Source organism: Condylura cristata, unplaced genomic scaffold (genome assembly GCF_000260355.1).
Source record: "Condylura cristata isolate star-nosed mole 26May11 unplaced genomic scaffold, ConCri1.0 scaffold00007, whole genome shotgun sequence".
In the NCBI taxonomy this organism is placed as follows: domain Eukaryota; kingdom Metazoa; phylum Chordata; class Mammalia; order Eulipotyphla; family Talpidae; genus Condylura; species Condylura cristata.
The window spans coordinates 21,849,219-21,860,283 of NW_004567108.1; the positions used below are offsets into that span (position 1 = coordinate 21,849,219).

Consider the following 11,065-nt stretch of genomic DNA (forward strand, 5'->3'; position numbering starts at 1 on the left):
AAAGGTATACATATTTGGAGAATATTGGAATTCACACATATAATAATTTTAAAGTTAACCTGGTTTGGAGCTTCTTCAGTTGATAACGCTATAAACAATGAAAAAGAAAGTGCTAAGTATTTGAAAATTTTTATCTTTTGCCTTTGTTATTTAGCCTCTCAATACAACAAAAAATCAAAAATTTCAAAGCACCTGGCTATTATGCAGAAAATAAAGGACTAATCAAAACTCCAAATCAAAGTAGACCTGCACATCTGAAATCAGTTCTCAACAGTTGCATGTTTCATCAACTCCATGTATCATACTTAAGCTAATTTTGTAGCACATTCAACCAGTAACTACCAACAAGAAGCAAGAGATAGCTCACAAACCAGAAACCCAAAAAGATGGTGGCTCCCTTGATAGATCTTTCCTCTTCTCATTGTGTCAATACTTTCCAGATACTGAGAAACAGAATAGAATAGAATTCCAAAAACAGTTTTTTTCCCATGTGTATATCTTCAAAGTAGAAAAAGTACTCAATGTTTTTGTAGGTGGTTGGCATACAGGTGAATATAATCTTGTAATAAATAACTACATACTGCCCAAAGACAATTCAGAAAATACATGAAAAATATAGACGAGCCCTGAGCTAACTAGAACTCCTAAGAGTGCAAACAACTCGGCAGCAACCTGGCTTCACGTTGGCTTTTTTTGCAAAAAGCAGCACAGCCCAAGTTAACAAGCTCTCTGAATGGTGACAAAATGAGGTGCAGGTGTGCATGCTACAGCCACTTTGTCAGAGTTTTAAGGTTCTTCTCCATCCACTGGATATTCAATTGGATGACTTCCAAAGCCTCTTGGACACAACGCAGTCGAAAGGTTGCCTCCGACTGATTTTCAAAGAACGTCTGGACCTATAAATTGTAGAGAGAAGTATTTCAACGGAAGAAAAGAACAATAACTCTCTCTCTCTGTTATATATATATGTGTAATATATGTTATATAATATATAGTACAGTATGTTATGTATTATATATAAACACATATATAAAGTGCCTGTGTTTTATTTTTTAGTTGAATATCCTTTTCAAATAATTTTTAATTTGATGTGATGGCTATGCTAATATCTTAAAAGAAGCAGAAACAAGAATTACTTTAATAAACTGGGGTGCTGATATCAAGTATGGTGAAATCTGAAGTAACTAAAAAAAAGAAAATATTCCACTTATTCCCATAAGGATCAAGTCTTCAAATTTAAAACAGAAAAACAAAATTCATGTAGAAGTAAATGAAGTAGAATTTAAAATTAGCTTTTGTGACCAATTTTACCCTTCAAAACAATTTTATTAGCACTTAAACGTGACATAATGATTTTAATTCAAAAGACTGTAATAGGAATACAACTGCTGAAATATAAATCAGAATTTTTCCTCATTGACATATATTCACCCTTCCAAAAATATCCCAAAGCAGAATAGCTACCACAGATGAAGGCAGGCAGAGAGAAGTGACAGGAATTAACAATGGAAGCTACCATCTCACTTAAACTACCTACCCTGAGGGAAAGGGATACCCATTGCCCCTACTGACATTTTACACAACCAACCTCAGACAAATGTGCCTTTGTTGAAAATAGGTGAGTAGATCCAGCAACAATACTTTGTATGGTATAAGACCCCAGATGGAACCTGAAGAAACACAAATAAAAGAGCAAGGAAATGACGTAGCTATTAGTGAGCAAAGTTCCTGAGTGCAAAGAATATGCTTTAATGTAAGCTACACATGCCCAAGGCAGAGTGGAGTCCTGCTGCTGGGAATTGCAGCTCAGTCAAGCTAAAGCGGTCCTGCACACACTCATGCCAATGCGTAGGAAAGGTGGGCAGAAATAGGGAAGACAGCCTCCAGATAAATTATTAATACATTTAATTTACTGTAAATTACTTCACACACCCAGAAATGTCATTATTGTTTTAAAAGAAACACCCATGACTATGAGTTCTTAACTGGCTCCTTGGCAATTAAGAGGTATTTTTCTATATGCATAACTAAGCAGTGACTCAGAAATAGTCTGTGGTCACGCATAGATAAGTGACCTGATATTTTGATTAGGACTCAATGGAATACCACTGTTAAATGACTCATTTTAGAGGATTATGTTTGCAAATGTGAAAATTTCTGGGTGTTTCAAGTGAAATGTCACTGAGGCATATTTCCTCTCATAGAAAATCATTACTCCTGTGAACCACAACACTGGGAACTTTTCTCAAATTCAGAGTCTGAAAATACTAGAAGCTGGGAAACTCACTTCTGAACAAGCTTATTCCAGTTCTCTTTGACAAAATCCCATGCCAATAAGTGTCCAGGAAAATGTCGGCTCACTGTTCTAATGATGAATGACAACTTTTGTGTTCTGATGGTATCTCCATTGAGGCTACTTGTCATTAACCTAAGAAACAAAGCAGATTTAGCATTCAAAATAATTATTCATGAAGACTGAATTTAATTAGTCTTGGTTTTCTAATGAAGGCTCTGTAGCTTTTTAAAGAATAGAAGCTTGGAGTTAGTCTAAGATCAATAGGTTGAAAATTTGTCTTTTTTAAAACTAACTCACTAACACATAATAATAAATAATTCTTGGTGTAATAGCATTTATGAAATATATTTTAGTAGAATTTATTTTAACTGTAGCATTTTCTTCTGTTAAAAACCTTATTTGGGGGCCCTCCCTGGTGGTGCAATGCTGCTCCCCTCAGCAGTGTACTTCATCAGTCTACCTATTCTGCTCCCTACTCAGTCTCTGGTGAATCCTCTCACTGCTCCTGAACCTCTGGCCTATACCCTAATTCTGTATGCATAAATAAATAAATCTTAAAAAAAAAAACCCACACAAACTTTATTTGATTTGAATAGGCAGATTTCTTATCACTCCTAAAAACCTGGAGCTACATTTTAGAATCTTATGAGTGGTTAGCATTTATTGCTATTCCCTATTACTAGATAATGTTCTAAATCACTGATACAATGATACTTAAAATATTCTTGTTTATAGCTTAGGAGACTGAGATTATGTAACTGAGATTATGTAACTGACCTTGTTATACTGATCATAAATATTAAAGTATGGCATTTGAATGTAAACAGTCTCATCTACTATACAATAAAACCTGTTAACAGTGAGAAACCATATACCCAGAGAAGAATGCAATAGTATTTTTAGTGGGGGGTAAGCCCACATGTCCACTGAAACTTGGTGAGTTACAAAAAGTATGATAGTTGTGTTATGGAATACTATGCAGCTATTAAAAACAAAGGAAATGGCTTTATGAACTGACATGGCAAATCTAAGAGTGATTATTCATTTATAAAGAGTGTCACAAAACACACAGGTAAGGCATAAATCTGTGTTTATGTATGTAAATACACAAGCTTGACACTGTTAAAAGAGAAAATAAAAATGGAAGTGAAAGTTGAGATGATTTCATATTTTATTCTACTTATATTAGATATTGTTAAGTACTTTATAATTGGAATTTATTAATGTATACTAGTTTAGTAAAATACTATTACTAATGTAAAAACTAAAATGTTTTCTCTATTTACGCAACTTAGAGGCTGGTTACTGCTTATATATTGTATATCCTGTGGAAAGTGGATGTAGACAGGTGCAGAGGACATCTCAGAAAAACTATTTAGGTTTGCCTGAGCAAAAATATATCAGAGAATCAATGGTACCCAAGTGTGTCCCTCTATCTTTCTCATGTTGACCTTCAAGATACCTTCACACTTCTTGTAGCTACATAGAGCTCATCTACCCTACCAATAACAATTCATCCCATTAAGAAACCCTACTTAGACAGTCTGTCCTTCCCCCATGTTGAACTACCATTTCCACATATGTATTAGTCACCTAAAGGTGTAATATATAAACTTTGACATGCTACCATTTTTTGAAGTGTCTTTATTTTCAGAATTATAGCTGAGACAGAGTAGTAGCTAACCAAAAAGAATAAGAACCTGTTAATGGGATGAAGACATTTTAATCAGAAAGTAGGAGGAAGTTGTGATGCTGGCATCTACCAATGTCTTCTGGCCAAGGATACAGTCTCTGTCCACTAGGAACTCAGACTTTCACAAAGTTCAGAGCAATAAGGATATATATTACAATACGGGGTGGAAAGCTCTATGGTAGGACAACCCTTGAGGACACTGTGGGGATGAGTAAGAAGATGGAAAGAAGTACAGTTTACTGGCTTTATTATTTGTGCTTTTCTATCCTGGTGCATCCTGAGGTGAAGTTCAGAAACTCCAGGCTGCTTCCACTCTAGGAGCAAAATGTTTATGCCTTTGATTTCTATAAGTCATATCTTTTGGGGAGGTTTCATACCAGTAAAGCTTCCGTACATCCTCTGAGCTGGCAAGAGCTTCAAGAATTTTATTCTTCTCTGCCTCCAAGCCTATAGAGACATACTTGCTTAAGAGGAAAGTCCAGCCTTTCTCAGTTTTTGCTCCCACTTTGAACACGGTAGTCATAATGTCAGTAGGTAGGCTGTAAAAGAGGTTGTCAAACATAAGAACAAGAAACCCTGAATCTAAAGACAAGAAATTGACTAGCGGTGTTTTAGAATCAGAGCAGATGATAATTAGAAGACTTTTCACTGTACCATTAACAGTCAAAAAAAAGAAAAAAAAGATGATTTCAGTGGGTGACTTTAAGGAACATCATTCAATTCAATACAATAATTATTCACTGAGCACTCAAAAAGTACCAGTAAGGACTTGGCTGGATGCTGGGGAGGAAAAGAGGAATGAGACACAGTCTCTGCCCATTAAGAACTCAGACTTCACAAAGTACAGAGCAATACGCATATAGATTAAAACACAGGGTGTCAAGCTCTATAGTGGAAATATAGAAACAACTATGTGGGTGAATAAAAAAATGGAAAGAAGTACAATTTACTGGCTTTATTAAGAACTCAGAGCTGAAAAGAAACTCACAAAAAATTATCCCCCACCCAAACTCTCCAGTGATTCTTTCCCCAGAGTGCCTAGTAAAGAACCTGGAGAGAACCATCACCAAAATATTTCCACGAATGGGTAACTCCACATGCTATGTCTTCCCAAAATAAACAAGACATGTTTGATGACATATATCCATTAGGATGGCAGCTACCAAAAACAAGGATTGGCAAATATGTGGAGAAAAGGGAACACTATACAATGCTGGTGGGAATATAAAATGGTGCAGCCACTAAGGAAAAACAGAAGCACCATATGATCCAGTTATATCACTTCTACATACATATCTGAAAAAAAAAAAAAAAAAGCAGGGTCTCAAAGTGACATGTGTGTACTCAGGCTCATAGCAGCACTATTCAGAGTAGTGAACAGGTAGAAGAAACCCAAAATGTGACAGGTAATATGCAATGGATTACTCAGCCTTAAAAAAGGAAGGAAATTCTGACACTTGCAGGACATGGACAACCCTTGAGGACATTATATGAAGTAAAATAAGCCAGTGATAAAAAGATAAATACTGCTTGCTTTCATCTTTATGAGATATTTAAAATAATAAAACTCAGAAAAAATATAGTGGCATGGTGGTTGCCAGGGACTGGAGAAACAGAAAATGGGAGCTGTTGTTTTAATGGGCAGTAACTCAGTTTGCAAGATGAAAAAGTTCTGGGGACTGTACAACACCACAAATGTACTTATACTACTGAACACTTACAAGTTAATACAGTAAATTTTAAGTTATATGTAGTTTACCACAATTAAGACATTTTTTTTGAATGCAGTTGCACAGAGTTCACCTTCATTAACACAGTCTTATAACATCTCATGATACAGAATGGAAGGTCTGGTTTCAGTATGACATAAGGTAAACACTTGAGTATGAGCACACCCCACCTTTGAGTTCCGTTGGATGCCACCCATTCATCAAACAGCTTCATGGCAGTAGTGCTGCAGTTTTCTATGCCGTGGGTGCAAGCAAATTCTAGCAAGGCTGATCGAAGCTCTCGAACAGATGGGGTGCCCTCATCAGTCCAAGTTTGTTGCCGGATTTGGTTTTGAAGCAATTTAAATACTCTATTCTAGAAAGGAAAAATGGATTATAATAGAGTAAGAATAATTAGGACAACCCAAAAAAATCAGGAAAACTAGATCTCTTTTTCTGAACATTTAAGCAGAAAAAAAAAAATAGAGCTGGGGCAGGGGTGTGAAAGCTCAGACATTACTCATTAATGTCTCCCAACACATGAAGCCTACATAGGGCTCAGACATCTGTGTAGCTTAGAGGCTACATATAGCCTCTGCCTATTCACAGCAGAGACAACCTGTAAGGCTGCTATCTTAACAATATAAGTCAAAGAGAATTAATCATTTCTGTGCAGCAGGAAACCTTTCTTTTGTGTATGACTCACCTATAAAGCTGTTTATCTACCAGAGTATCACCTATAACTACTATTGAGAAGTTGGAACTTCGTGATCTCATGATATTAGAACCCAAAGTCCATAAAACGATAGACAGGTAGCCTTTAACTATTTCTGAATCCAATATTAAAGGTATATTTAAAGTAAATAGTTTGATACAGTAACAAATTAATCTTACCAAATTAGCAAGAAAATGAGGCCTATATGGAAGACTAATTGTTTATTATTTCTTCCCTCCCTATCTCTTAAATTAAAAACGTTTGACCCACAGGAAAGCTATAAGTATAACACAATGAACACCCATATGTTGCTCACCTAGATTTACTGGTTTTTAACATACTTGCATTGTTTTCTGTGTCTCTTCTAACGCATACACATGCACACTCATTATTCTGGTTTTAACTAAATCCTTTTGAAAGTTATAGTGTGTGTCCCAGCACCCTGAAAACACCTGATCTTGTCTGAAAGTAAGTTACAGCTATGGTATACAATTTATAAATACCTCATTTTACAGCTCTCATAAACAATTCTCCTAAATAACCATAATATCCTATCATACTTAAGAATATCAAAAACTATTCAGTAATACCACTACTATTCAGTCCATTGTTAGTTACTTCTGAATGGGATGCCATTCTTCAATGTACACTAAGGTGTTAAGAAACCAAAAATCTCATTTTTTTTTAAATCTCCCCACAACAAAAGTACAGATGGTGTACATAGTGCATGGAAAGATATCTATAATGCAAGCTGTGGTGATATAGGAAGGGGTGACATGAGGCTGAAAGTATCATCTGAAATTTGTAAAAATGAGTGGCACCTAAAAGGAACAAAAATTCTAATAAAAAAAAATCATAGGCATTAAAAAAATTCATTTCAATAAATAAGGGGAATCAAAATGAAAAAAAAAAAAAAAATGACAGATGCACATGCCCTGCCTGCAATGTGTTATCAGCATGGGGTGTTCCTTCTCACTTCTTTAATGCCACCACCACTATCATGTTTTGGCTCAAGTAAGTAAGAAAGAACCATAGACAACCACATGCAAATTAGTTTAACGTCTTCAAAGAGTACTGCATTCTTCTGGAATACCACTGTCAATAACTAAAATGAATTCGACTTGGAGAGTTTTAAAATGTTTGTACCATTTAACTTTTCTCTGAGTCTTTTGTGAAGCTAATGACTAGAATGGGAAAAGAAGTTGTGATAACATATCAACTCACTTTTTGTTTGCTTCAAAGCCATTAAATATACAACAGACACCTTGTGGAATGTGTGATAAACAAAGCTTGTGAGTCACTGGAAAAAAACTGTCCATGCTGACTGATAATTTAAGGAACATAAAAGCAATACAGAGAATCACTGGACACACATGACTGCACTGGTACTTGCTGTTTTCAATTGACTGGCTTGACCCTCTCAATGGCATGATAACAAACTATCGTAAAAGACTGAAGAATAAACCACTTAAAAGCTACTCACTACTGTCAAACAGAAATAAAGGAAGAATGAGTGAAGGAAAATGTTACATATTTGAAATATTACTAAAAAAAGTCAATGAAGAAAAATGGCAATGCTCCTTGGGAGCATACAGACTAAAACATAAAATGGCACTTTAAATAAAATACAGAAAGAAAGGGAATAACACCTGCAAGATGATAAGGCTAATTTCTGAGCAGTTACTCATCACAACTAAAAGGCACAATTTTACTACTTACTCCTGTATTAAATAATCAAGGGAAATTCCCAAAACAGTTGTCTTTAAAATGTATTTCAAATGATAATAGGGTAAAATATTTTATTTTAAAAGTACACTAATTCTGCTTTTAAAAAATTCCTATTGTTAGAAATTATCATTTTTATAAGTAATCCAAGTTATGGTTTTAATATTAATAAACACATACTTTTCTCTTTTAGCAATAAAATTAAAACTGTGTTTCCATGGCTCTAAGTTTATTTTCAATACTTAAACTTATTAAGCAATAGAATTTGTTACTAAATTTCTAACTTAGTCTTACTTTAACTAACAATCAAATATAGGAATATCTACATCTGGATACTGAATATCTACAGTATGTACAGCTGGAAATGGGCCCTGGCTTACCACATTCTAAGCCTCTTTGTCCCTGTCCTGTCAGTCCCTGGATCCCACCTTGAATCCTAAAAAACACACACCTGCCCAGCAAACTGGGAGTCAGCACCTGGGGTAAAGGTCAGAGTTACTTGAGCGCCTCACTGGGAAAACATTCAAACAGTCTAATTCTTTGGACTGATTTAGCATCTGTGTTTTCAACACAGGGATACCCTGAAGTATCTAGTGCTTCCTGGTGCTGAGCCCTGACAGCGTTAATATAGAAAGGTAGAGCAAGAATGGTTTTTGCCATTATGGAATTTAACTAGCTGGGAAGATGCAGATTACTGAAGTAGTCTGCTTCCTTTTAGGGTATATTCAGTACTGACACTATCATTTACAAGTGGAAAAAAAATTGAGTGATCTGTAATGATGTTATTAGTAGTAGCTAATAGCTAACAAATAGCCAATCTCCTTACTATACCAACTGTTTAGAAGTTTGTGTGTCTGGGCAGGTTAGTTTGCCCTAAGCAGACTGTTAAGTTATTTGCTTAATTCTTTGGAAATGCACGTATCTATGGTTTAGAAAAAAACAAAACAAAACAAACAAAAAACACCAACACAGTTACTAACATTTTGGATATAAAGTAAATATTAACTAGTAAGTCCAAAACTGCATTTTGAAAAGAACAATTAGGGTGGATCTGTCATTTTAAACCTTAAACACATAGTAATGTACTTTCAGACTATTTTTTAAAATTTTTATTTATGCGTATAAGAACAGATTTAATATATAATCTCAATTAAAAAAATGATAGCCAAAAAAATCTTTTATCTTTCCACTCAAAAAGGTATCTTGTAAAAAAATGACAGTGCTAGAACACAAATGAATTTAAAATACAACAAAATAACACAAGTAGATAGGTATTGCAGTGAAACTAATCTGGGCTTGAATCTCACCTTTATAGTTTAGTAGGTAAGTGACTTTGGTAAAGTTATTAAAACCCCCTCATTTATCTAATGAGAATAGAAAGAGATACTTGGTATTTTGTGAGGATTAAACAAAGTAGTCTACATTAAGCATTAAGCAGTGGGTATAAAATAAAATAAGCATTAAAATCCACCTTTTTTTCTGGTGTGTTTCACAATTCATTCATTCAGTTTCTACTGGATGTCACTATGCGCTAGCCAGGTACATTCCAGAGGCTGGCTTCTATTAAGTTTGATAGATGAAAGTCTTACAAAATAGAAGAATTTTAAAAAATCTAAACAATTCTAAGAAACATCTAACTTAAGCATCTCTCCTACTGGCAGGGATGGGGGCAGCGCTCCTGAGAACAGATAAGAAATATGTGGGGGAGAGTATTTTTCAATCACCATATACCTGCTGCTGATAATAGCATAAGATGAGAAAACTAACCTCAGGGATAGCAGTATGAGTATAGAAGGTGGCTGTTACCAAAATACAAGAGGAGGAAGATGGCATCAGAGGAGGTTTCTGACTTTGTTGTCATGAAATGGTGCAAAAATAGTCCAGAGTGGTACCAGAGGGCCAAGAGACTTGGGGTGAAAACAAAGCACCTCTTGAATGGAGACTAACATTGACTATGATAGAAGGGACACTAAAGAAATTCAACTCCATACAACAAATAGTGGATGAAGACAGGTGTCTAGTGACTCCAGACAAGGTGGAAATTTGCCATGAAAATCTCAGACTTGTGCTCCTATGTTTGGCCAGTGACCCAAGGGAAGGCCAAACTGATTAGTATGGAGGAATACCCTTAACTGAGATAGATAATGCACAGTGGGGCTGGGATGTCCAGGTCAGCCAGGTCCTCAGCAAAGAGGCCAGAGAACAGATGGCAGTCTTCCTCTGTCATCTACTTAGGACTCAAACTGATCCTGTGAGGCCTGACAGTGCAATACTTCATAAATATAAGTCTGGAATCTGAGAGGAGATCTTTCAGCAGTACCAAAAGTACTAAACACTCTTGCACATTAGTGACTGAACCCCTCCATGCCCTATTCTATTCTAGAATCAGCAGCTGTAGATCAGTTCTCCATGACATATATTGCCACCTGCTGAAAAAGTAGAAGCTCTACAACCTCAGGAAATAAAAAAAAATTGTCAAAACAGAAAGCTACAAAATGGGAACACTGAAAAATGCAGTATGTGGCACCTTTAGTCCTAAAGGGAATATTTCAACTCAAAGACAGAATGAATTCCAAAATCCATCCACAAAGACCTGGATGATCTTTTCTTTCTATCAGACACAGTGTTCAAAATTGATGAAAAACTTAAAAGAAATGGAAACACACACACAGAAAAGGTGTTAAAAGATATGTAAGAACTGTCCTATAAAATTAATGAACACACACCAGATGGTATCACTCACAGCAGGAGTATAAAGGACCAGGCGAGAAAATAATAATAATGAACAGCTATATACCAGAGACATTTTATGGGGTAGAATGGGGTCAAAAACAGTGGGGAGAGGGAAATCCACTGGACTATGATGATGGCACATGGGTGATTTGGTGAGGGGAAGCCCACAGGGATTACAACTGAGATGAAAAAAA

The 11,065-nt window shown here is 35.6% G+C and overlaps 1 protein-coding gene across 1 annotated transcript in view; it reads right to left on the reverse strand.

Moving 5' to 3' along the window:
• Positions 1-260: 260 nt before the first annotated feature.
• LNPEP (leucyl/cystinyl aminopeptidase) overlaps positions 261-11,065 on the reverse strand; it is a 76,670-nt gene continuing 65,865 nt past the window's right edge. Inside the window, exons 14-18 of the mRNA XM_004678118.2 lie at positions 5,890-6,074; positions 4,367-4,528; positions 2,288-2,428; positions 1,589-1,670; positions 261-896 (exon numbers count right to left, since the gene is read on the reverse strand). Of these exons, the coding sequence (XP_004678175.1) occupies positions 765-896; positions 1,589-1,670; positions 2,288-2,428; positions 4,367-4,528; positions 5,890-6,074 (702 nt within the window). The 3' untranslated portion in view covers positions 261-764. The remainder of the gene's footprint in view (positions 897-1,588; positions 1,671-2,287; positions 2,429-4,366; positions 4,529-5,889; positions 6,075-11,065) is intronic.